General features: G+C 49.0%; 1 protein-coding gene across 2 annotated transcripts; it reads right to left on the minus strand.

Annotated features, from left to right (window-relative positions):
- Nucleotides 1-1,209: 1,209 nt before the first annotated feature.
- LOC140255307 (galactosylgalactosylxylosylprotein 3-beta-glucuronosyltransferase 1-like) lies at nucleotides 1,210-26,814 on the minus strand. 2 transcript variants are annotated; one of them, XM_072342767.1, is made up of 6 exons: nucleotides 26,602-26,814; nucleotides 10,804-10,948; nucleotides 9,978-10,516; nucleotides 8,347-8,643; nucleotides 7,842-7,949; nucleotides 1,210-4,392 (listed from the first exon to the last, which is right to left on the minus strand). In XM_072342767.1, exons 2-5 carry the CDS (start codon nucleotides 10,913-10,915, stop codon nucleotides 7,863-7,865), a joined length of 1,035 nt encoding a protein of 344 aa, XP_072198868.1. In that variant the 5' UTR covers nucleotides 10,916-10,948; nucleotides 26,602-26,814; the 3' UTR covers nucleotides 1,210-4,392; nucleotides 7,842-7,862. The 2 variants fall into 2 exon arrangements, with proteins under 2 accessions (XP_072198868.1, XP_072198859.1); XM_072342758.1 differs by having other exon boundaries at nucleotides 10,804-10,952; nucleotides 26,602-26,742.
- Between the last annotated feature and the right edge of the window lie 604 nt (nucleotides 26,815-27,418).

The raw sequence follows: 27,418 nt of genomic DNA on the forward strand, positions 1-27,418 counted from the left end.
TGAAGCATGGAGGATAGTTGGCGTGCATTTTAGCAACCCCTGCGCACAGATGTATTGAGGGCAGTGATGGAGGAAAACAATGTGGGGATGGGTCTGTAAGGTGACTTGACAGCCAAAGGTCTACCTTTCTCATTTTCACATGTCCGCCTGAGAAATTAAATGAATGCATAGGGGGAAAAAAAGAAAGGCAAATACCATCTTCAACAGAGCTTGAAATTAAGTTTGTGCAGGAGCCTCTGGATGTCCCAGGGGAAGGACGCTTCCCCCCCCTTCAAGTGTAATTTCACCTCCAATCGGCCCCAATTGTGATGAGAGACAGAGAAGTACCTCACTGCTGAATACAATTTATTCTCTCTTGCTCTTTCCCCTCCTGCCTCTGTTATGCCCTGGGACCTGTCTCACTTGCCTGTTGAAAACACAGCAGAGTGGCTGGCAAGCTTAGCTTTGAAAATGTAGAGCCCCAGGAGGGGAGGAACAACATGTTGGGGTGACACCAAGCAGGGTGCTCAGGCAGTGTCAGAGTCAGTGTGTCCTGCCCACTGCCCTGCCTGATCCCCAGGGTTCTTAATCAAGGAAAGAGGAAAGCAGTATTACATTTAGTAAAGGCATTGCAGAGGATTTCAGCCACCGCTGACAAGCAGTGCCATTCCTCTTTTTGTGGAGGTGGCAGCTTTTTTCTGGTAGGGTGAACATTTCAGATGCCTCTGGCCATTGCAGTTGTTACTCAGCCTTTCACAGGAGAAAAGGAAAAACTAAGAGACTGGAGTAGTTGAATAGTTTCCCTTTCTGGTCCTACTGGACTGACACATAGTGCCCACAAGGCGTTCTTCCCAATGAGTTGCACCCTACAGGGACTGGCACAAGGAACTGAAGCAATGTGCAGTTGGTTAAGGTGTCCAGACCTCGTAGTGCCATAGCTTGCCCCTCTTCTCCATGCTGGCACTGCTCCTGCACATCTCTATTACCCCAGGAGATGCAATGGGCTGCAGTGCACAGGACCACCTTCACCTCCATAATGCAGTCATCAATCTCAGGGACACGAAATGGTTTTGCTTGAATTTTGCTTGTAGCATCTGGGTCAGGTGATGACTGAAGGGAATACTTTTGGAATGAGAAGAACTACAGTGGGCACATTTTCCATTATAGAGTACACTGTGTTTTCCTGGAAAAGAAGCAAGCCCTTAAGCTGCAAGACAGAAAACGGCTCAATATTGTACTATTCACATCATATTTAATAACGCTCTTGTACCATTCAATATAAATAAATAACCATTAAAAATTACTTCCTTGACATTCTCCTTCCTCTCTCAATAGTATGTTCTGCAACAGGAAATGTTAGGAATACCCATTGGTTGGTGAATTGGATGGATTTCAGAGAGCATGAATATCAGATACTAATATGCTAGTAAAAAAAAAAACAGGCGCTGGGATGCCTGCTCTTTAAACACTTCAGGCTTGACGTGCAGCATCCCCCCTTTATTGCACCCCTTGTTCATTTTCCTTGAAGCCTGTAACTCCTACTGAACTCTGCTAGCAAAGAGCTCTCTCTCCAGAGCTCTCTGGAGTGTTCAGAACATCTGTTAGCCTGGAGCGACAGCTGTGTGCAGCCACACAGTCCGTACAAGGTCTCAGTCCCATACAACTTAGCATCTGGCAGAATTTCCTGATTCACAGAATCCCTCCTCCATAGGGTCAGGCTGATGTTAGACTGGCGTGACAGGGCTGGTCTTGTGAGCAGCTCAGAGCAGAGCTGAGTGACAGTGTGCTCCTATAACTGCAATCTGGGGCACCAGGGGGGAAAATAGGAACAATGATTTTGCTTTCTTATAGGGATGCAGAGACATCTAAAAGCTACAAACATCCACCGGCAGCATCAAAATCCCAAGTAGGATACACTTGATACTGAAGGCCAGGGAATTAATTACCATATCCCCTCCTCTTCATACGGGTAGAATCCCTACCCATCTGGGAGGGGAAAACAAAAGATCATAAATAGATTCCTTTATTCCCTTTCTCTTTGCTCACAGACTAAAACCACAGAAGGGGACAGTCTTCCATTAATGGTGAGCGGAATCATTGAGCCAGTCTTTCTGCCTGATGGCATGGATGGGTCAGCAACACCCACTGGAGTGCAAGGCCCATTACCTCACGCAGAGAGGCCAAAAGGCTCTGACAAATGGAGAATGAAAAGCACTCGGCAGGAGCCAGGCTTCCTCCATGCTGCCCAGGTCACATGTGCTGGGTATTTGCTGTGTAAAGACCTTTCCAGGGTCACAAGGCGGCACAGTTTTTACGGCCCATTCAGTACTATTTCAGTGCTGAGAGAGCTTGCAGGGAGGCCAGGCCACACTGAGCACAGCCACTCTCTCTCTGCTCTCTGCCTACTCCTTGTTCCCTCATGCCTTCCTCCCCAGTGGGATGCATGTCACTCCCTTTGCCCCTTTCTGCACTCTAATCTCACTCCCACAGCAGGATGTCTGCATGCTAGTTCCCCACTAAGGGAACACAGATCGACAATCAGATACCCTTCCAAGAGCCCCCCTTCATGGATGCCTCCCAAGATCCCATGGGGACTATCTACTTGATTGAGGCACTCCTTCGCACATGTTTTTACCTCACCATGATTGCTCAGGAGCCAGAAACTTAGTGCCACCCACGTCTCTTGTATAAAGGAATAACAGTTCCCTTTGCTGTACTTCCCTCCTTGCTGTGTTTCTGATTATTTTGCCAGCTTAGGGTGCCATTGTAAAGAAACCCCAGACAGCAAGAAGCATAAAGGCATTCAGAAGTGAATGCCAAGCTCTGCTGTTCTTCTGTGAGCGTCTGGGGTGAGAGGGGAATTGTTCTTTCCTCATGAGTATGTCAGATAACCTAAGTTAAAAAAAAACAAAGTGAAACAAAGAACAGGCAGAAAGGATTGCAGTATAAATAAATCAACAAATAAATGTCTCCTGCCAGCCCAGAGTTTCTTGGGCAGGGGGTGGTTTGATTGCTCGTGATTTTTTTCTCTGGCTATCAAATCCTTGATGTATTTTGAATGCTTGAAGCCTTGTTCCTCGTGGCCTGAGTGAAGATGGTTGGCAAGGTGTGCTCTGAGAGGTTTCCAGGTCAGTCAATCTTCCTGCAAAAGTCAGAGAGACATTTTTCCCCATGCACACATGGTACAAACGCTTGTGCTTTTAACCCAGTGCATCCTTCCTTCAGTCCTCATTTGCCACCTGCTCATCTGTAGGCTGCCTTTACCCAGGCTGTTCTCCTGTTTTATCAAGAGAAAACTGCTCTAGATGATGCTGTCTTATCTCCCTGTTCACAGGGCCAAACGTGCTATCAGAGTTCAACTGGAAACTTGACAAGTGAAGTAGCAAATGTCGACATCTGTGTGCTCAAGATAAGTTTTCCAATGATGATACTTTTTCCACATTTTTCAGTGTTCACACAGGAGATGAGTGCAAGCTCAGTGTTCTGTTCCTAAGCTCTTCTCACCCACCTCCGCTCCAGAAAGGTGTCTTCTTCCCTAGAGGTTTAGGAAGCAACTCTGTATTCATGAACTGAAGTGCCTAATGGTGCTGCAGAAGGAATATAATTTTCAGGTCCTCCCACCTCTGCCCCTGCTTTCTGCTCTCCATATCAGGACATGGAGGCATGGTCTTTGAGGTGCCGTACCTGCCAGGTCACCCTGAGTTGGAGGGGAACTTCATCCAGGGGGTACCGGCCTGGGAACTGGGTCAGCATTTTCCAACGCAACCTGCAGTTAGGGCAGTTCAAGTTCTCAGCTGAGGCACTTCTGAACTCCTGCACCCAAAATGAGGGGCTTCCAGCACAGCTCCTTTCCTAGTACCAAAAGCTGATCCATGTGTGTATCCGAAGGGGAGCCTCTCTCAGACTAGCTTTGCTTTTAAGCTGTTCTCACTGAGAGCATACCTCAGACTGACAGATCCACATCTGCTTTTGCAACAACTCCTGTTCTTGAACCACAGCAGCTCACAGCTGCTGCCCCGAAGCTCAGGTTTGTATGCCAAGAGGGATGGATCTTTGGAGGCACCCGCCCCTATTGCAGATTTCAACCTCTGTGCTGGCACAGCAGGGAATGGAGATCACATCTAAGACGTTTCCTGTTTAATGAATGGTTAAAAAGCACAGTGCCCACAAGGGAAGGGAGGCATGCCTCTCAGCCAGGAAATAGAAGCCGATGCACAGAGTCAAAGTGGAGAGCTGTAGGATCACAGGGACCGCCATCAGCTCTGTCCCAGCTCATTGCCACCTTCCAGGCAGTGGGAGCTGATCGATGTGGCTACATTTGGGGGCATTTAGCATCCTCCAGTGGTGGAGCAGACAGGGTGCACAGTTGCTGCGGCTGTCAACAAGCTTCAGAACAATCACTGCCCGTTGCCTCTGTTAAAACAAACACAAGGTGAGGTAAGAAAGAGATAGAAATCTCAACATCATGTCCAGTAGATCAGGGCAGGAGAGACATTTCAAGGAGAGCTGTCCCCTGGCTCAGGTATACACTAGGCAGCATCGCTAACCAGGTTTCCCAACCTTACAGCTGTAGGCTGGGTATATGGCCAAAGTGCTGTTTGTTCTATCTGCGCTGCAGAGTCCCAGCAGGGATGTTTATTTATGAATTAGTAAAAGGCTTTGAAGGATTTTTTTTATCCCAGTAAAATCATTATCTCAACCTCTTTCTTGTTGTTTTTTATTTGTTGGTTGCTATAGAAAGAAAATAAGATTTGAAGAACCCTGTTCAATCTGTCTAGAAGCTCTGAAATGGTGGTGAGTTTCCTTTCCTTCCCTGTTTCTAAATATCTCAAGGCAGCAGGAGTCCTAAGTGAGCTCTTCTCTCTCCAGTAGCTGTAAATTCACGCTAGCAAAAAGAATGAGCAAGTTTTATAACACCAGGCTCGAATGATAGTTTTTCAGGGCTTCAACAAAGAAAAGATACAGAGCAAAATTAGTTCCCACCTCCTGCTCTCAGAAGCTGCAGTTTGTTTTTCTAGGGGGTCTGATTTCAAAACAGTTTGCAAAGATGTATATTGGGAGAGGTTTGGGATCTCACCCAAGATCCTCAATCCCAACACATCTCAGATCGGCCCTAATGGCTCTCAGGGCAGAAAAATCAGAGCTCTATTGCAAGGAAAAAAATAATTCTTTTTTAAAAAACACTGAGCGCTCCTTTTTCATTTCGTTCTCATGATAAAGGCAAACTGAGCCACATGCCTTATTTTCCCCTCTCTGCAGATCTGCTCTGATGGAGTATTCTCCCCAGGATTCACAAACACTGCTGTGGTTCAGCTAGACTCAGCCAAGGGTGGTGGGGATGCAGGCGAAGAAGAAAGCAGGCTCCAGCTGGGACAAAATAACCACTGTTTATGCAGTACCTGCTGAAGCCTGATCTTTGCAGTTTACATAATCAGCAGATCCCTTCACAATGCATCTGAGGCAACCCAGAGAGCAGGAACGTGTGCCAAGAAACAACGTAAGTGGTCTAACTGGTGATTAACAGAGCACCAAAACCCACAAGCACCAAAGCCTGGCTCACATCCACAGGCACTAAAGGGAAAAGGGACTCCTGAAGGGTCTAGGACTTACCTGGCCTGATCTGATCCTCAGTGAGGACAAACTCCCAGGAGGAAGACAGAAACGTTCTCACTGCATCTAACAACAGAACATTCTCAGGGGGTGAATTATACCTCTTCTCTTGTCTCAGCACTAGCTCATCTAGATTGTGTCTGTCAGGCTTCTGAAGCTCAACAGCCTTGATAGTAAGAACCTCCAAAATTCAGCATAACTGTTACAGAGGTGTCAATTTAAAACTTTACAGGGGGTGTGGGCGTAGAAGCTGATGATTTTGTTTGACTGAATGCTCTCGGCTGCATCCACTAAGCTTCTTGAGGCAGCACATGTATTTTGCAGGTGTCTCCTGGAGTGGATGCTTTCTGATCACCTGGGTCAAAGCAGCTGCCCCATAGGGCAAATGATGGTGCAGAAAGGGTTACAGGCATAATTTCCACTAGAGCAAATGGTAAAGCTCCTTCAAAATACACAGAGCTGACTCAGCACGGATTCTGGCTTGAAGACACAGGAGAGAATGACTCTGGAAAAGGGTGCTGGTAAATGAGTGGCAGTTTCTCAATCTCCCAGACCAGTCAGTTCCCTTTCCCACAACAAATGACCTACAAAGAGCCATTCTCGTGAGCATCTAGAGTAGGTGCTTGGCATTTTTTATGGAGGATGGCTGAGTGTTTGGCCAGGGAGATGGTGTGAGGACAAAACAGAGATACATAAATGCTGCATTCATTTAAACACCATATCCACTCTCTGCATCTGTTATGAAGCAGTTACCCCCTCCTCTAGCAAGTAGGCAAGAATAGCCTTGTCTGTCTGAGTGCTGTTAAGCCTGCTCATCCTTTACAGAGTTAACTGGAGTCCTTCTGAGCTGAGCTTGGACAATTGCAGCTTTAGTCTACAGCAGACCCAGCATGGCTGGATCTGTAAAATGAACCCATTACTGGTAATGGATCGGACAGAAGTGAAGTCAAGAGAGGTGCTGCTACCTAAGCGTAGGTCTAGCATAATTTTACATTCACTAGGATATCTGAGGTTTTTATGAGAAACTATCAGATATGATAGAGTTTGTGCCCTACAGGAAGGTCAGGTAGGACCCTGTGGTGGCACCAGGGTCTGCATTTAAGCAGCTGACTCCTATGTCTGCTGTCAGCTGCTGGATGCACAGTCCTGGGATTGCTTTGCCCCTTGCATGGCTGTCACTTGGAAGATGATGGGATAATGTGGAAATGCTGTATGCAGCTATAAACAATGCGCACACCAGATTAGAGAAGAAATTGAAGCATGCACAATGCCCATATAAAAGCAGTCAGTTTTGCCTCCCCTGGTAGAGCTCAGATGAAAACTGGGGTCGAGACTGAAAGCCGCCCTAGAATATCTTCCAAAGCAGTAGTACATCATTTAGCATCCTCTACCTGGCCACAAGTACAAATCCTTGCAGAAAGAGTTCGGTCCTTCTAAGTAGGAAGTCTTTATTCTTTTGGAACATTTGGGGTAGGAATCTGCCAACAGCAGACATTAAGATCAGAAGGCATGACAGCTGACAGAGGAGGTCATAGCTCCTCGGAAGCCCATTCTTCATCACTCTCTGTTTCTAAGAACGTGTCACTGAACTCTTATACATTCCTACCCTCACCTATGGAGGATGCTATAATCCTTCCTCCTGCTGCTGAACTTTGCTCTGTGGACTACATAGGCAATTTTAGTGCCTTCACTGTTTTCCCTCGACAGATGTATTCCTAGCTCTGCTAATGTTGATAACAAGTTCCTCAGACCGTGACAGTCTGCAAAGGTTCCTGTTCTGAGATGGTCTCAGTGCCTCACCAACGCTTCCCTGCAACATCCACACCATGGTAGTTCATGTGAGATAGTAGCTGAATGTGGATAGATGGAGCACTGCAGAGGTGGTAAGGCTGGTGGGGCAACAATCTCTTTCCACTCACTGCAGAATTACTTCCCCATGAAAGGAAGTTTGGACCTGGCAGAAAGTGGGGAGCAAGGAATGTGGCCTACCATTGCTGAGGGAAACCATGAGATTCTTCTGTTGTTTTTCTCTTTGCCTGTATGCAAGCAAAGCTTTTGTGGGGACTGCATGGAGGCTTAAATGCATACAGAATGCAGACAGGCACTAAAGATGAGGATCCACTTCTTGTGCAAAGGGTGGCATGATAAGGGGGATTTTATTGTACATGCAGTCTTGAAAGAATTAATAACAAAAATAGGGAAATGTACAGACTATTTGCCTTGCCAAAACCAATAAAGACAAGAGTACTCACACTGGAGAGCTGTCTCTCTGCTTACACTTCCACCCTGGGGTCTGTAAATCCACGCTTGCCTTCGTTAACCAGAGTTGGCCTCTCAGTTCTTGTGTGCCAGACCAACACCTAAAGAGAACCAAAAACTGCTCAGGGCACTGATGCATGAGAACAGCAATCAAGACAGGACCCGGGGGAGGCTTTACAGGTGTATGAAACATTGTCAGGGAAAAGAAAGCATTAATTGGACCAAAACCGCACTCAACCCTCTCCCAGTCCTCAGTTTTAAAGAAAAAATCTGGGCATGAATTGCATGGAAGAGGTTCTTTAAGAGTGCATGGCATTAGCTGTTCCTCAGCACTCACTGAGCCTCTCATCTGCATAGCATTTGGCAGGCCTGTCTGGCACCGTTCAGAGCTGAGGTGTGCTGGCACAGGGAAAGATGAATAGGGCATGGCAGGAGGCCATGAAAGCCGCCAGGATTTAGAAATGGAGATATATTTTCCAGGTCTCTTGTCCTGCTCACCTTTGTGCAGTTGGCTGCTTTGGGCTCCAGCCCATCCATAGTCACTAAATCTTTCAGCAGACTGGTTTCCTGGTAGCCTCCTTTGACTCCCTCCAGCTTGAAACTGGCTTGAGGCTTCTCCAAGATCAGCTTGATGCTGATAGCAAATCCAGCCATGTCAATAGCAAAGGGCCGATTAGGGTCAAAGACAGTTTTCCATCCCACCACTTTCCCAGCTGGGCTCACTTTTGGGGACTCGTACCGCAGTCCCCCAACAAACGCCACCGGCCAGACGGACACCCTCCTTGTGTAACGCATCTGTGTGGCAGAAGGAAACACTGCTGTGAGAATGCAACTATATGATGCTCTTCCCAGCCCATTAGTATGCCATCCTCTGTTTTCTTTGGCACCTGTCCTTCCTTGTTGACTTCCTCTGCAATTGCATAGCTCTAGGCAGCGCAAGCTCTTGTTCACTCTTGTGCTGTTTGAAGAGCTACAAAGCAAAGCTGCAAGGCTCTGTTTCAGTACCTCCTTCTCTGAGCAGCAGACTCAGTGTTTTTCAGTGTCCATGTTTGGTCCCTCAGAAGAGGGAAAACGGTTTCAAACTAAAAGAAGGGAGACTGAGACTGAATGTAAAAAGCAAGTCTTTTTAAGATAAGAGTAGTGAAGCACCAGAACAGGTTGCCCAGAGATGTGGTGGATGCCCTTATCCCTGGAGACATTCAAAGTCAAGTTGAAAGTGGCTCTGAGCAATCTGATCCAGCTGTAGGTGTCCCTGTTCATTGCAAGGAGTTGGACTAAATGACCTTTAAAGGTCCATCCAACTCAAATGACTCTATGATTCTGCAGCTCACTCTTCCATCCACAGCTACTTCCTAGAAGAGCAACTGAAATTACTGAAATTGCCATGAAAAGGATTTTGACTGGCGCATAACAGCCTGGGCTTAATTTGGTGACAAGGGAGTTTACTGAATAATCATTTTTGCAAGTTTGTGATAGACTTGGCATCTCACAAAAGCCAGGTTTCCAACAAAAGTCTGGGCAAGCTTCTATGATCCCAGGGGCACAGCACTGCTGTGGTGGCTGGAACTCAAAAAGGACAGGAAAGGACAAAATGTCTATTAGAAAGTCAGTAAACTGTTCTAGTATCTCCTACTCATCACACCCCTACCAGAGCACAGATTTATGCTTTGCCAGAAGTTTATCCTTGGTGCTTATTTAAATCAAGTCAGCTCCCCCTGAAGAGTGGTACATATTCTGGGGTATATATACTCTGATCTCTACGGAAACAAACCTGGCAAAAGGAGGCTGCAGTTGGAACAATGTTGTGTGAGTGGCTACTCACATCTGCAGCCTCCACCATGGCAGATGTGCTCTTTGCTCTTTCAGCCCTTCACAGGGTGGCTACTGGGTCAGCATAACTGTGGGTTTGTAGGCTTGTACCTGCCCTATACCCAGCTCCCAAAGAGCACCAGGAGAGAAGGGCTGCAGGCAGCTTGCCGCAGCTCATATATCCCAGTTAATGACTGAAGTCCACGTGGTATCCCTGTCTCAAAGGTCTTAGAAGCCTACAACCTACAGGCAGTTCCTGTCCTAAAGAGGCTTTTGCATCTGTATTGTTTTTCTGTCCCATGTAATTTTATGGCTCTTACCTCTTCAAAAAGCTCCAGGCTGTAAGTGTTGTCATCATCAGCAAAATATACTACCCCTTCTGGTGGTGCTGTGTTGCTGAAGCTGTCCCTCAGCCAGTGCAGCCCCAGGTTCCTCTGCAGCGTCCCCCGTGGGGTGTGTGATGGGATCCAGGACAGCCCCAGCTTCAGGCTCTTGGGCGTCTCCACATTGAGGTGGGTGAAATTGAGGCCTGCCTTCTCCAGCAGATTGGACACTAGGTTGGTCCTTCGGGGTGAGTCCTCCACCACCACCCAGTGCAGGTTCTGCACGTGCAGGAAGGTGTTGGCCAGCCGGGTCAGCTCAGCTTTTTGTACTGGTCGGGTGTAGGTAGGGGTGATAACGAATATGGTTGGCAGGGTGTCTGACCATGGCGGTGGCCTGGAGTACACATAATTCTGGATGACTTTAGGAGTCGCCCCTATGCTCTGCTGCTGCCGAATGCACGACGGGAAGCCTTCTTCTCTCAGTGCAGATGTACCATTGAGGAGAGCTTTAGAGGTCACGTTCTCATCTGTGTCTTCTGAGGCAAAGGAAGGAAGGAAGAAGAAAGACTTTAGAGAACTGAGTGCTGCTGTGCTGCCTCTCCAGGGGATGCTGAGGACTTAGCACTGAACTCAGTGCTCAGCACATCAGCCTTCTCTCTCTAAAGTTAACCTAAGGAGAGTGTTTAACATACTCTTATGAAAAATCTGGGTGCGTACTGCAGGCAAGTTTGTCACATCCCATGAGAGTGAGTCTTCTGTGTAGGGCTCATACCAACAACTGTCACAACCCCAAGCACATTGACAGCAGAGATCTTGTACTTACTTCTTAGCAGGCTGAGGTAGCGGGTGGTTGGATACTGGTGCCACAAGGTTAGGAGTAGAGCCCATGGCAAGACAATCAGGAGCGTAGTAAGAAGGTTTCGTCTCCTCAGCATGCTGCAGAGAGCTTCCAATGCCCAGGCATCTCTCTACCTTTCAGAACAGAGGAAAGAGTAAGAATTCTGAACTATCAGTGATAAAAAAACACACTAGGAGAGTTAAGTCTACAGGCCAAATAACAGACAACAATCAGTTTGCTTGGAGGGATGCATGATAAATGCACCTCCTGCTGCCCCACAATGAACCCACTGTCCTTGACCTAGAGTTCACCTTGCAGAATCTGAGACCAGAAAGGACTGTTACTCGCTCCCTTTCCAGGGGGAATATTCATTCCTGAGCTTAGAGGTGAGTATTTAATATGCTTGTCTTGTAGGCTTTTTAAAGCTATATGCAAGACCTGCATTCCTGCATAAGCAAGTGGGCAAAGCCAGAAAATGTCAAGATGCCCAGCACTTCCTTCAGACCTGCAGTTTTAATTCATCCTCCTTATACAGATGCACCGCTGCAATCAGTGATGCACATTATCACACACTAAGTTTTGCCTCAGTCATTCCACAGTGCTGGTGATGCTTCCTGCAAGTTTAATTATTCCACATTCTTTTCTAACCCTGGTTTGCTGTACTTGGCCATTACTTAATTTAGTTTAAATTACAGACTTTAGAATCATTTCTTTCTTAGTGTTTCTGTAACGCACATGACTAAGAGATCAGAGGAATCAAAACAGTTAACATTGGTTTTCAAAGCTCCTTCTATAAGGTGAGAGAAACTAAGGGGAAATAAAGAGAAATTAAGGACAAAAATATCAGGAATAAATAACAAGAGGTGGCTTGTTTATAGATGGTCGGAGCTACAGTAGCCCTTTGCTTGATTGTTCACAGCTTTTGAGTACCTTCTGCTCCCACTAAGCCAGTAAGACTAATGAGAAGTCAGTCTGCCTGGAAATGAGGTTTGTGGCTGCTTGAGGTAGGCATGCCTTCAACAAAGCACCCAACATCCCAGAGATGACTTCTGGAAGGCCAGCATCAAATGTGCTCTCTTAGTGCATATGGTGCCTTCTGTATGGCTCTGGCACAGTCAGGAAGGAACATTCTCCTCCAGCTTCGAGCTTCTGCTTTAGTCTATCATTACAGAACGTCCCACACACCAGAAACCAAAGCAGTGCTTCAGAAAGAGGGATCCACTTCTATCACTGCAAAAAAGTGGAAGCCCAGAACAGTACAGAACAAAGTCACTTGTTGCCATCTGAAGGCTTTCTGTTTTCTCCCTAAGCAGGTTGCCTGATGTTTGATTGAGATATGCTATCGCTAGCTTTTCTTCCTCTCTCCTCCTTGGTAACATCTGTTATCGTTTTCCTCTAGGATTCCTTTTTAACGCCAAATATTCCTCCTGGTGGACTTCCTCCCTGTCACAGCGATGCTCACTAAGAGGCTGAAAGGAGTATAAAACTTCCATTAGTCTCCTGCAGAGAGATTTCTTTTGAGAAACCACATCCATACACCCTGGAAACTGGAGAGCTACTGTATGGCACAGCTCACCAGGCCTTCTTGTTCTCCTAGGCCAAATGCAATTCGAGAGAGAAGGACTACGGCATCATATTCATACAAAGCAAGGGAAGGAGGTTCAAAAGGGTTGGCTTCAAATTCCTGTTCCATAGTGGGCTTCCAAGGTGTACTGAGAGCCAGTCGTCTAAAACCAAACTCTTCTAAGAGACACAGTACATGGAATGCAAAGGAAATTCCTTGCCCAGCATCTAGGCTCAGCCTAGGGGAAGGACTGCTCTTAGAGAACTGTGTGAGAAGAAACACAACCACCAGTGATAATCCTTAATGCTCCTTACTGTGCACTCAGGGAACACTGTGGTGGCTCTTCATCTGTTTTCAAGATATGGAAAGCAGACTGGGATGCACAGAAGTGCCACCAAAGAAATCCAGACCCTAACAGAGAAGGAGGGCTCTGCGCTACCTCAGAATGGCAGCAGACGTGAGTTTCCTCACTTCCTGTGGGATGCCTGCAATTACAGATGGCCCTGCATTAGATCACGCAGCCACCGTTTCTTCCCTTTGATAAAAGGCCTTAATTAAATAGGCACAGTTTCTGTGCAGCTCAGGTCACTCCTGGAGGGAAGAAGAGGAGGCGGCAATGGCAGCTGTGTTACCAAGAGAGCACAGAGGAGCGCAGACTCCCTTTCTAGTTCTTTCTCCTCCTCCTCACATCCAGCCCCGTTCATGCTTCCCAAATGCTGCAAACAAGCAGAGATGCTGCCTGTGTGTGTGTGCAATTCCCCTGGTGCTCTTATTTATTTCTACGTGCACCTTCTCTCAATTGCTTTTCTGCTGCATGCAGCGCTGAAGAAGTTAAGCCTCACACAAAGCACCAGGTCCCTTGTGAACCTCACAGGGGAGTCTGACTTTAATCGCGTTTTCAGAAAATCCACCTTGGGATATGATATTTTCTCTTTCAGATCTTACCTCCTCTCCCCTCCTGCTGCCCCCTGCATCCGTCGTGCTTATGCTCTTCTGTTCCTTTATACGTTTTTCATCTTCCTTTTCACAGTCTTTAAGAGTTTTTCCTCATCCCTGTTTCCAGGACTACAAGAATGCCCTGCCTACTGATACTTCTAGCCTTTGCCTTCTCTCCATCCCCGCACAAAGAGCTTTTGCATTTGTTTGCCCCACGTGGAATATTTCCCTCAAAGTGTCCATTAAAGCATCAGCCCATCCTCTTGAAAACACAGCATCAAAACCCAGCCACATGCCAATGCCTCTGGGTAGCTTGCTGATGGCCCCAGTGGGGCTTCTGGTGGTTTACTGCACATATTTTTACCTACATTTTATAATTAAAAACAAAGTCCCCTAAGTGGTTCAGATTAATTGCATGCCTGGCTGGCAGGCATTACCCTGTGTTTTCTTGGCACAACCAGCTACTTTCCTTCTGCCTTTAAACCCATTCAGAGCAGATCCCATTAAATGAGGCTCAAGATCACAAGAAAAATCTGTGATCGCCTAAACCAATCTCCAGCAATCATCTCGTAATTCCCAGCTTTAAGCTGTAGAGGGCAGGGACTGTCTCTTAATGTGCTTGCACAGTCCTGCACTGATCCCAGCAAGAGCCTTCGGATGCACCTGCAGTACAAATATTATTGATCGTATTCTCTCACTGGCTCTCCTCCTCCCCTGCTATTTCCCCTGTCCTGCCTATTCCCCTTTCTCCTCCCTCTTCTTTTTTAACTAGCGTCTCCTGCAGCCCTTGTTTGTGTTACACACCTGTAATAACGTTAGCTGGATGTTTGATGGATGCCTTCAATATGCTGCCTGTAGCCTTCTTGAGCTGTTTTCCAATTACACATCCCTCTTCTTAATTTCACCCATCAATCTTTTGTTCTCCGATAAAAATAAACACACACACACAGAGCGCAAAGCTGAGCATGATAGGGACAAAATGTTTCTGGTGCTACTCTTGGCTCACGCTGTTTTGTCAGATTTCTCAATTCCCGGGATGCAACAGCATCCAATCTCCATTTAAGCCCATGTTCTGATGGAGGTGGAATTAATCTGGAAGGACTAGAGAGATAGTAAAGAGAGAGGCACACGGAAGAGCCCAGCCCTAGCTCAGATTCCCCAGCCTGGTGAGAAGAGCACAATCTGACTGAGGCTCGAAGCATCACACATGACCGGTCCCCCTGTCTGTTAGTATCACACGGAGCTTGGAAACTCAGATTTCAATTCTGCTCCCTGCCTGCCCGACTCTGCATGAGAATTACACCCTTCAAAGAGCTCTCTGCCCAAGAAAGATGATTTCTACAGCCGCTGGTTCATAGTAGCCAGTCTGTATGACCCGGGCCTGCACCCCTGAATGCTGGAGCAGCCCCAGCCCCAGGATTACCTGGCTGCAGTGTGAGACACAGGCTTTACACTATTTTCCAATAGAGGCAAACTTCACAGCTCCAACTGTCCCTAGGAATATCCAGCCAACCAGCCTAGAGCTTTCTTTAGGCAAGCACCCAAAGCAAACTAGCTGCAGCTGTTTGCAGCCCTCCCTGCGTACCCTAGGAGGAATGAACAGAAAAGGATGGGGATGTGTGGAGCAAAGAGGGGCAGAACTGGAGCAGAGCTGCCCGCAGGGTACAGATGCCTCCTCATCTCATGCATCAAAACTGTCAACAGGGTTTTGAGCTTGTTTTGCCTGTATTTTGCTGCCTCTCCCCATCAGCCCCTAGCCACCTTGAGGAAGTCCATGCAGATTTCATGAGTTCCCTAACTCCCGGTGTGGGAGATGTGATGCTGAAGGCAGAGCGGGGAGCTTTCAATTATTAATGAGAGCGACCTCTCTTTAAACAAGGAATGCATAATTCATGGCAGAGCCGGTATTTGTGGTGATCAGCAATGGCTCTGTCTGTGCTTTGCTGAAATCCACAGGAAGCTGCTGTCCCCTCTCCCGCAGTCCCTCGGGTCCATCAGAGCCTTCAGCTGAAACTTCAATACCGCTTAAAATCACGACAAGCGAGGATGCTGCACCGGACAGCCTCCTGCCTGTTACAGATGTGCTCAATAAAATGGGAGGATGGATTCAGGGAAGCACGGTGGTTGGTGGAATGGGTTATTGCTCTGGGATAAGCAGGGGTAATTATTACTGCACTAGCACAGCCACCACAGGACATTTCTCAGCAGTGGGATTCTGGCCCGGAAACAGGTCTGCAGGCACGGCATCAGTGCTGGGCAGTAAGAACAGATCTGAAAGACAGCATCTATGGGCTCACACCAGCAGCATTTATTGTGGAAACAAGGGGAGAAGGGAGGTTTGCCTTTCTGCTCAGGAGGTGGCATTTTCTCCCCTGACCTTCGCTGGGACCGAATGACTGAAAAGCAAAGAAGAGACAAAACCGAAGGAGAGAGGAACCCCAGAGAACCGCAGGTAACACAAAACAACACAAGGAAGGATGGCCAGGCCCTTTCTCGATGAAGGATGACCAGAGCTATCAGCAGCTGTGGGATTTCGAGACTTGAGCTCATCTCTCAGCATGCAGGCTCATGCAGGGACAACTTCCCAGGGAAAGTGAGTCACTTCTGGTGAAACAGCAGCCCTTCTCAAGCCCCCGCATCTTCCTCAGATGCGACACAAAGCTTTGTTGTGCCCTTGCCAACTCCAATCCCTTTGCTATATGGGACTGCGGTTAATTCAGCCCAGAAGCTGGACTCATACTTGGGGAACATAATGTATATCCCCCTTTCCCTCCACTGCCTGCATGAATCCAAATCAAGCATCTCCCTCCTGCCCTGGAGCCGTCAGGTCTGCAGACACTGCAGTTCCTTAAGGCACAGAGCATTGCCCTTGTCCCTTACCCTAGGGCTTGTCTCTAAGCCAAGTGGTCATGCTTTACATCGGCTTTTGTTCCAAAGTTAAGAAAAGCAGAAAGCAATAACAACAACAACAAAAAAGAAGGACTGAGGAAGATAATTAAATCTGCTGGATAGGTCCCATGGGAGCCAAGACATTGGAGACAGCTCAGTCTGTTGTCCCCAGGTAGATGAAGGGTATCCAGGCACTATCTGGGCTATCAGCAGGAAAAGAGATAACCCAGTTCTGATATAGACTAGACCTTGAACTTGTCTGCTAAGCTCAGCTATGCAGGGAGCCTTGAAGTGCCTAAGAAAGGAGGTCTAAAACAGGTTATTTTTAATCAGCCTGGACCCAAATGTCCTTCACAACCAGCCCATGGCTGCCTTCCCTAAGTGTCGGAGAGGGAAATCAACCCAGTTCTGATTTCCCTGCGTCTATGCCACTTGTTCCTAAGCAGAAGCATAATCCAGGGGTGCCAGAAATACCCAGGAAAAGATTGGCAGCTCGGGCCCAAACAGAAGCAGGAAGACCAGATGTCTCCTGGGGAAGCCAGCTCCCTTCTGAGAGACCTATCTGCATGGAGTTATCCTTTCCTGAAAGGAGCTCCTCTATTTACGCTGTGACTTCTCTCCCCTGCTGCCAAGCACTGGCAGAACCGAGCTCTTTTTTAGGCAGTGATGGCTGACATAGGAAAACTATTTCCAATGTACTGGCGTCATTTATACCGATATCTACATTGTTACATACGAGCTTTCTTTTTCCAGTGAGGCAAAATAACTCTAGGGGTGTAAAACCCAATAGCGAATTGTTGGAAAGTGTGCATTTCATCCAGAGCTTTCCCTACTGCGTTAACAGCTGATGCCTGTTCGCTGGGAGTGGGAGCTGTCATTTTACAGGTTTCTTACAAAAGCAGAAAGGAAAAACCCATGGTGTTTGCTTCCAGAGCTTTTTCAAAGATGGAAAGGAATTGGGTTTGGCTTTTTTTTTTCTCAGAGAAAAGGACATATTTGAAAGATAATTACATTTCACAGGTGCTTGTTTGGGGAGACAAAATATATATGTATCACCTTAATCACAAGCTCCTTGTAAGGATAGGGGGCCCAAAGGCCAACACTGTTCCTCTGGTAGCAGGCAGGATGCAGATGGGCTTTGATCTTAGCTGCGTGTCAATACGACATCAAATGCGGTCCTCCAGAGGAACGCACAATCACTAATGCATGCTCTCGATTGATTTAGACAGCTCGTCTTCCCCCTGCTTTCAAAGGCAATGTCAAAATGCTCTTCCCTGCCGGACTTCCCAGCTGCTCCTAAGGAGGGCAAAGGAAACCGGAGGAGAAACTGCTCCAGCTGAAGTTATACTGCAAATGAGTGGAACAGCTTTCATGCCGCTTAAAACACTCTGGAGATGTCTGCTGTCTTCCTCAAACTGGTGGGAGTGCTGACACTTTAATGCTTGTATGTGCTCACCCTGAAGAATCAACAGCTTTCTCCTTTGTGCTTAGAAACAACCGCAGGCAGATGATGAGCGCAGCGCACCTGCAGCAATCCCTCCGTTTTTATTTGGGATTGCTGGCTGGATTACACAACCAATGAAATCATCCTGAGAACAGCATGCTGCTGTGCTGCTCACCCTGTAGATCACAGAATCATAATCACAGAATGGCTTGTGGCAGAAGGGATCCTACAGCCCATCCAATTCCAACCCCCTGCCATGGTCAGGGCTGCCATCCACCAGATCAGGCTGCACAGGGCCCCATCCAGCTTGGTGCTGAACGCTTCCAGAGATGGGGTATTCACAGCCTCTCTGGGCAGCCTGTTCTAGTGCCTCCACCCTTTGAGTAAAGAATTTCTTCCTAACATCTAATCTAAATCTCCCTCCTTTTAGCTTAAAAACACACCCCTTGCCCCATCACTATCAGACTATGTGAAAGTCAGCCTCCTTCACATTCATTAGTTCCCATCAAGCCTCCCTGGAAGGCTTTAATGATGTCACCCCTGAGCCTCCTCCAAGCTAAACAAGCCCAGTTCCCTCAACCTTTCTTCATAGGAGGGGTGCTCCAGCCCTCTGATCACCTCTGTGACTCTCCTCTGAACCCACTCCAACAGCTCCATATTTTTCTTACGCTGGGACCCCAGACCTGGATGCAGTACACAAAATGGGGACCCATGAGAGCAGAGCAGAGAGAGGGACAATTACTTCCCTTTCCTTGCTGGCCACACTTCTTTTGATGCAACACAGGATACAGCTGACCTTCAGTGCTGGCTCACATCAAGCTTCTTGTCCACCAGAACCCCAAAGTCTGTTCCCACAGCATAATGTGGAATGAATGCAAACCAGCACTCGTGCATTGCCACCAGAACATGTAGGCACCGCTGAAGTTAGGAACGGAACAAGAATTACAGAGCTTTGGTCTTCTTGATGGACATTTCTGCTGTCGTGGCTCTCTGAGCCATGTGAAATATGCTAGCTCCATAGCTAGCGGAGATGGCCTAAAATGCTAATTTTGGTATTTTCCTCCGAATAAATCTTCAGCAGTCATTAGATCTGCCACTTGCTGTGTGGCATCCAAGTGTTGTGCCGATGCTTTTAAAAACAAATGGAGAATGAAGAAATAAAGAGGCACCTAGAGAATTCTTTGGCAATAGATAGACGTTATGGTCCACTGCTTGATTTGTACTTTAAATGTCACAGCTGATCTGTACAGCTCGGGTTCGATTAAAAGAAAGACTGGGATGAAAAATAGAAAGTTGCACTGTTTGTCCTCTACCTTTTGCAGGTGAAATGAAAGGAAAAAAGGGAGTGAAGGGAAGAAGTGGCAGGACAGCGATGGCTGGCATCCTGCTGAGGTGTTCTGCTGTCCTTCGCTATCCTAACAGAGGAGCTATTGCCACTGGACCATAATTGGGTACCAGGGCATATGAGATCAAGGGATCCATATGCAATTGATACTTTCTACTTTGGCGAATGCCAAATGGACCAGTCAACAGTCAAAATAGTTAAGTTATGGACAAGCTGCCAGAAAGTCACCTCATGTCTTGACGTAAAGGAATTTTTCTTCGTGCAAAGCACGTGGAAAAGCAGCTAAGCAGTGGATGCACACTGATGAGCAGACGGAGCTGAGGAACAGCAAAAGCCAAATACCCCTGTCTGATGTCTGACAGAGATCCAGTTCTTCCAGAATAATAAAATAAAAAAGGTGCAGGTTTTGCTTTCTGTTTTTCCATGTTGTGCATCAATGAAACGAAAGAGATTAGTCCGTTGGGAAGGCAAAGAAGGCTACTAGGAAACTGAGGAGTGACAATCTCACAGCACAAGACACAAACTCTGCTCTCTCAGCACATGTAGGGCTCGTTCTCTCCCTGTGTTGTGTTCCTCTCTTGCAAGTGAAAGCTGTCTGATTTAGAGGTGATGTTTGCATGTGGTATCTACAAGCCTTCTCTTGGGAGGGAGGTCAGCTTATCTGTGCATCTGTATGCTTCAGGACTGAATGCAACGAGGGGCTGGCACTACCCTCTGAAATGGTAAGTTGTTTGCTCTGCCTGTCCCTTCAGCCTGGGGCTCAATCTTTGCACAAATACCAGCAAGAAAACACTAGGAAGCTCCTCTTCCCAGCTCTTACATCTCTGCACTTGGATGCTGGTGAATCGCCCTCCTTCCCAGCTCCCTTCCACATGGGGTACCAGCTGGCCTTGGGCAGAAAATCTGAGGAGCAGACACTTCTGGCCGGTGGGGAGAGGTGAGCTTGGCATTTTTGGAGTCCTTTTTGGAGCTCACTTCAAAGGCAGATCAGACTGCCCTGAAACATCAGGCCAGATAAAAAACAGCCTCTCACTGACAGAAATGGGCTGCCGCTGTAAGTATCAGAGGTGGAGTCAAATCTCTCCACAGGTGAACCTGCCTCTCTTTGTGCTGGAGGAGGAACTGCCCTCTACTTATCTAAAAGTTTGCTAAGCATCCAGTCGGTGATCAGGCTCCCTGTGGAGAATGGTTCTGCTAGCTGTGGCACTGCACCACCAGAAACTGGACCTCCAGAAGCTCAGGAATGGCTTAAAACAGGGGTGCCAACTGCCTTTGCTGGACTGTTCACTTCTGCTCCCAGAGCACACTTCAGGTTGCTTTTCACAATTGCCATCCTCAACTGGATGTGACTGGAGAACAGTCTTTTCACCCTGCATTGAAGAGGCTTCACTCCAGCTTACTAACTCTCTCTCCCTGCAGAGGGATGCTGGGTGTCACCCAAACTGAGCCAACCCAAGAAACTGGCCTCTTAGTTCTGCTGCTGTAACTAATTTCTAGGCCATGTGTGTCTGTCATCTGATGCTTAGGTCAGGACCCATGCTGGGCTCAGGAGAAAACTAACTAGTATCAGATTTTAGCTGTCTGCTAAGTGGTGTGCACAAGGGAGTACAGAAGAGCAGAAATCACATCTATAGACTATTCTGCACCAGTGCTTAACAGCTACAGGGCTTGGTTTGGCTTCTAGAGAGCTACAGTCCCAGTGAGGCTTGGCTTGCTGGACTGTGAACAAAACTTGCTGATGGCAGCTTATCTAATGCTGAATGGGATCCCCCTGAGTAGACATCAGCAGGAGGGTTATGGGGGTCCCAGAAGAGGCTTTTGGTGGGATGCTACCTTTGTCTAGCAGGGTAATGTTGCAACTGGGAATGAGAATGGGGAGACTGGTCCTCACATGTGAGCATCATGGTTATCAAAATGGGGGTCAAGAGAAGAGAGAGCCACCCCCCTGGGCTTTTCGAGGTCCACTTTTAGGATCAACTTTTAATGACCTTTTCCCAAAGAATCCCTTGGGGGTAGCCTATATTCACCCACAGAAGTCTTCTCAGTGCAAAGGTCAGCAGTGATGAGCAAATCTTAATGAAGAAACCTTAATGAAGCCCTCTGCCTTTTCTAGTAATGGGTCTGCTGATGCGTATCAAGTAATAAGAGATTTGCTGTGTTCTCCTTAATGGTCCAGGAATTCTGCTCTACCATAAAAACCAGAAAAGTCGCTTTTGCTCCTGCTATGAGGAACAGGCACATGTGCCTGGGGGAGGAAGAAAACTTGCTGTGAGCCCTGGAACAGGAGGATTTGCCAGTTCGTCTTTGATACTGCCCAGCCCAGACCTGTGATCAAGCTTGGCCAGGCTTGTATTTGACTTCAGCAGATGCCGTTCATGGGCTTTGTAGAGGTACACTGGGATAATCAGGATTTGTTTTCTGTTTGCTTGCTAATTTGAGACCCTGCTGTGAGATTTGGATGTTTCCGAGGATTCTATATTAGCCTTAATGATTAAAAAATTATTTCAATGCTTAGAGAAGAAGATGCATGATCTATCATTGCAGCCGCTTAGCAACAAGACTCATTAGGACACGTATTAGTGCAGAAAGATACCCTTGCCCCCGTGTCCTCTTGGAATGACTATCCGCTCATCTAAACAAGATAAAGGTCTTTGCTGGCCTCCTCCGAGGCCAGAGGATAAAGCACTCAACTGTGAAACAAGCTTTCTCAGTTCTTTGTGTAGCATCTTCAGCTATGTGCATGTACGTAGATCCGGGCAAATCACTTCACCTGCTTCAGTGCCTCAGTTTCCCCACAGGTAAGATAAGCACAACAACATATAAGTAAAATGGAAAAATGAGATTGCCTAATTTGCTTTTTTTGTGTGTGTGTGTGATCCTGCTTTAAAGTTGCAGGAATGTGGCAGCACAGCATTGGCGCTCTGATTTGTTAATTCCATCTCATCCCACCAGCCCATAAAACAAAAGCATCTGTGTTTGTTCAGGAGGAGCACATGAAGGGCCTCATTCATGTCAGAGGTGGAGAGGGAAGCTGGCAGATAGAGACAAGCCATCGGCACCTCCTTCCTTTTCACCTTTGTGTGGGTTTGGGCTGGGGGAAGGGTGCTGCGAGGTGGAAGGCAGCAGGAGGGAGAAAGTGAAGGTGACCCTCGTGGTCTCTATTTGGCTGTTTGGCTGGGCAAAATGGCGGCAGGAGGGGCCCAAGTAGCACACAAAACCTCTCGGTGGGGCCTGCATCCCCACAGTGCAGGGAGGACCAGGCAGTTGGATCCACTGCTGCCACTTGGGCTCAGCCAGCACGAGCAGCAGCCTTCACACAGGCTTGCCCTCATGAACAGCATTTCTGCTGCTGTGGTCACAGCCTGGCCTTTAGGGAGCCAAGTAGTCACTTCTGCAGGAAGCCCAGCACTGCTGCCTAACCCTCGCTATGGACATAAGCAGATAAAGATACATTACATCCAACAGCAATAGGAGAAATAGCCCCTTGCCACTGTTTACAGAATGCTTTCAGTAGGAAGAAGGGTCAGCGTGAGACAAATATTAACTGTCCTACTCAATGGGGCATTGAGGGGGAGAGAGGTGCCAGCAACCTCTGCTTGTGCTGGGCCAGGATGGGCTGTTCCGCTCCTAGCGAGATGTACCAGGGGGGATCTGTCCTGCAGAGAGCACCTTGCTTAGACCACTTCTCTACCCCTGCCCTTATAGACAGCATCTTCCAGAGTCAGGCTGCAGCACTGTACTGGGAGCATAGCCACAGGGCAAGCAGGATCTGCGAGCTGCTGCCTGCTCCTTGGCTTTTCCTCCAAGCCCTCCCACACCAGGATTGCCTGGGAGCGATCCTGCTTTGCTAGCAAAACGTGGTTCCCATGTGCCTTGTACTCCTACACACACAAACCCATCGTGAACTTGCAGAACGAAACAACGCTGCTGCTCTACAGCCGTCTAACCAGAGCAGAGATTGTTTGACTGCTAACCACATCCAAGTAATCCCAGTGCTCCGCTTGGCAAGAGGCAGGCTGAATTGGGAATAAATGCCCACGCTTTTGTTGCCAAGGGGTAACATCCAAAGAACAGGACAACACAGTTTTCTTTTGTAATGCAGCATTACTCATAAACCAGCACTGCACAAAGTTGCCAAGCTGCTGGCAGCCTCTTAAAAGCAACAGCAGCAGCAGGGGAAGCGGCAGTGTGTGCGCCGCTGGACCAGCTCACATCTCATCAGAACTTAACCTGAACCCGCTCCAGCTGATGAAAATGAAACCTACAAGAGCTAAGTGTCAGCACGCGGGCTGGAAAACATGTATGTTTTGCTTCTGCATTGAAATGAAAATAGGAAATGCCCCGGTGGTCTTCACTCGAGCATGTCCATCTCCTCTCATCCTTTGTCTCTCATCGATCAACGTTGTCTGTTTCACAAGGCACAAGAAATCCTATGCCAGACAACTGTGAGAGGTTGAAGCCTGAAGATTTAGATCTATTTCAGACGGACTGTCCCACCCGATGACGAATGACCTATTACCCATCAAAATGTCTCTTCCTGAATCCTATATCCAGCATCTGCAGCGCCTTGCAGCAGTGAGTTCTGTATGTCACCCTGCACCACTGCAAGGGAAAACACATTTACCACCAAAGTGCTACCTTTTGCATTTTCCTGATTGCAACCCAGTTCCTCCAATAATAATAATAATAATAATAATAATAATAATAATAATAATAATAATAAAAGTAACGTAGAAAAGACACATTCTCCCTGTTTGACAGAGATGACTGCTTTGTTTTTCACCTCGATGTCCCTCCTCATTTTCCTCCCTGAGTTAACTGGCCCCATCTTGAGGCATATCTCTATGTGCATAAGGCACTTGCAGGAATACGTGCCCAGAGCAGGGACAAAGGCAAGCAAAAGCTTGGGTTATGAATCCCAACTCTGTGTCACAGCCCTGGGAAATCATCTCTCCTGGGTAAACTTAGTTCACGTTTTATAAACTGGAGGAATTTGCAGAGTGCACTGCTTTTATCTCAGGGAGAAGGCTTTCAGCCCCCCGTGCTGTATTGCGGAGGAAGGCGGCCGATTGGGAACACGGGCAAAGCAGATAAATGTGAGCTCTTAAGGGAAGACCTCCGGGACCACTAATGTCACTTGAGAGGGAGCTGGAAGAGACTTCTCAGTGCTCTTAATTACGAGCCTGCACAGCAGCATGAAAGGATAAAGGATAAAGGAGCGAGTTCTTTATGAAGTCACCAACCGCAGGTTGGAGTGCAATTTGGAGGCACATTGCAGCCTGTGGAGGGATGGGTTGGGACTGAGAAGAGGGTGATGTTAGCCAGAGCGTGCCATATTTCATATTCTGTTACACCAGCAGCAGGTTTTAAACTGCAGTCCCATTAGGCTGAGCTCTGCTTCTCGGAGAGGCAGTGGCTCCTATCCAATCTGACCTGGGGCTGTCCTGGCCCTGATAATAACAGGTTGCTGTAAAGACAGGGTGGTCATACTGACCAGCAGCTCTGCATGTGGGCAAGGAGTGCTCTCCATCACATGTGCAGAGCACCTGGAGGTCTCTGGACAGGGAGCTGTGGGGTAAGCCTAACGCTGATCACTGGAGTGGCCAGGAGCACACAGGGCAGAGGGATGTGAGATTCTGCCATGGCCCTGCAGCTGTGTTGGACCTGGTTTCCAGTCTGGTTTATTAGGTTTCCCCTTTTATCAGAAATAGTTAAGTACAAGGAGGAAGGGGACAGGTATCTTTCCTACGTACATATTGCAGAGTAATGACAGAGCTTTCCCAGGGTAATTCTGCATGCTGAGTAAAGGAACCTATCAAATTCAGCCTCCCTCACGGGCACAGGAAGGCTTGCAGCTCTCTGTTCTGCCCCAGCAGGGATGCGCAGGGTAGTGACCTTCATCAGTGACCATGCTGGAAAAGAGGAAAGGAAAGCAGCCTGGGGTCAAGCTGGAGTGAATCCACTCCTAATCAGCACAGCTTTGCTCTCAGGCACTGAGGACAGACAGATCCTGGGCTGCCCAGAAGCAGAAGGTCTGCCTCCAGCATGGCACAGGCAAGGAGAAAGGGTGCTGGGTACATGGGAGGTACAGCCTCAAGCTGTCCAGTGCTGCCTCAGATGCTCTGCTGGAAAGATGCCACAGAACAACACTGAGTGCTGGTCATAGAGATGTTCCCAGCTCACAAAAAGAATGTGAATTTAAGGGCTGCGTGCTCTAGAAGTACATTCTCTCTCGCATACATTTAGCTACACTACAGCTCTGTACAGCTCCCTAGGCAACAGTCTTCCTAAATGACACTGTAACAAAACCCAAAGGTGCAGGAGCTTTGTGCACTGAAAACCCTTCCCATCTGAGCGGGAGTCCCCGGTCCAGCTGCTATGCTTTCTATTCCGTATCTTATGTACCTTGCAAGTCAGGCCAAGGCCCTTCCCTGTGGCAGGGGCTGCATCTCAGCCGCACTCCCTGCCAGCTGCTTGAGCCACTGTGCAACTGCAAGGCTGCCTAAATAGTTTATCAATTATTACAATTATTACCACTATTACACTGAGCGTCCCTCCGGCTGATGGCTTCCAGGAAACGATGCAGCCAGTCCTGGAGAGAGCTGTCTTGGTCCCACACTGCTGGGTGGCAGGGAGCTGTGATGTGTGCTGCCACACACAGCCCCTGCTTGGCAACCTCTCTGCCACCCCAGCCTCATCCTCAGCACTCCCAGCGAGCCGTCTCACTGCATAGCAATGGCAGCCTCCCTGCTGCTGGAATCCCATCCTGCTGCTCTATGCAGTCACCTCCCAACTCCTTACGTGGTCCCCATTCCCAGCTTTGCCACAGGAACAGATGGCACCAACCTCACCTTCCATTTTTTGCACCAGATGAGATTCGAAACCCGACTCAGGCAGGTGACCAGAGCAGCCTGTGCCCTGCTGTACTCCCCGCATAGATGCCCTGTGCACAGAGGCCTCCTCTGCACGCAGGATGCCAAAAGCACCTGCAGAAGCTGCACCATTTACGCTCTACTACTTGCTTCGTGAGCTCCAAGTTGCAGCATGGCACTGACTGCTGGGCACTGCTGCTGTGCTAGGGATGCTCATATTGACCTGCCGAGCCCTGCATCACTTATTCTGAGTGTGAATGGGAACTGCCCGTGCAGGCCTGCCAGAGGAGGTGCAGGGGGACCAGCTACTTCTCCCCACGCCTGCTGGCTGGGGAGCGCTGCCTTTCTCTCCCCGGAGCTGGACTGATCGGAGAATGTGTGAATAAAAAGCCACTGTCCAACTCACCCAGCAGCACCCACTCCAACTCCACGCTCCACAGAACCCATCGGCACATCCCCCGGCAAACACCGGCTGCTCATCACGGGCCAAAACCTATCCCGGCCCCGAATCCCGCTTGAAGGCTGGGCGGAAGGGAGCAGAGACACTCAGCCCCCCCCGCCGCTGCCGGTGCGCCGCTCGCTCCCACGGAGGATCCCCCCGGTTCCTCCCGAAGATGCCCGAGGGAGGCGGGCGGCTGCGGGGACTCTACCCCTCGGAGGACCCCGACGCGCCTGGGACCGCAAGGTCACCCCCGCTCCCCGGCGCTGCCCGCAGCCCGCGGCGGGCGCTCACCTGGCGGTCGCGGTGGCGGGGCGGCAGCGCGGTACCGGGATGCCTCCGGCGAGCATCTCCCGCCGCCGAACGAAGGAGTCGCGTCCGCCCGTCCGTCCACCTGTCCGTCCGTCCGTCCGTCCTGCCGCCGCGGCGGGCAGCGCGCCGGGACCGGCCCGACGGCGGCGGCGGGTCTGCCGGGGCCGCCCTCCGACGGCGGCGACAGTAGCGGTGCGGTTACGCGCGGCGCGGAGCCGATTTAAGGCCACCCCGGCAGGGCGGGAGGGGCGGGCGAGCGGGGCGGCCCGCCGGCGGCTGCAGCATCCCGCCGCGCCACCTTAAGCGCGGAGCGGGGGACCGGGAGAGCGCGGAGGGGGCGGTGAGTGCGGCGCCGCGCAGCGGGAGCGGAGGGAGTCGGCGGCGGGAGAGCCCCGAGCGGCACCGCTGTGGCGGAGCGGGGCTGCCGGCATCGGTGCGGGGCGGGTTGCCATAAGGAGGAGCCTCGGGTGCGAGCTTTACTCGGGGCCCCGCGGCTGTGCGATGGCACTCTGGGTGTCTCGAGTCACCCCTCCGGCTCTACCCCCTGTCCGGGGTTCGGGGCTGCCGCGGCCCCAAGGGGCTTCTGCTAGGATGCTCTGAGCGAAGGGCTTTGAGGCTGTTGCCAGGAAGGTGCTCCGTGGGCAGAGCAAGAGGGCTCCGTGGGCTCGGGTGAGCTGACGGGGCTCTGCTGAGCTCCTGGAGCAGGTGCTGCCGAAAACACCTTGGGAAGAGAAACAAGTGACATTTTGCAGCCCGAATGACATTTACGGTGTGCGACACTGAGGTGATCTCCCATCTC

The sequence above is a fragment of the Excalfactoria chinensis genome, chromosome 1, assembly GCF_039878825.1.
Source record: "Excalfactoria chinensis isolate bCotChi1 chromosome 1, bCotChi1.hap2, whole genome shotgun sequence".
Taxonomy (NCBI): Eukaryota; Metazoa; Chordata; class Aves; order Galliformes; family Phasianidae; genus Excalfactoria; species Excalfactoria chinensis.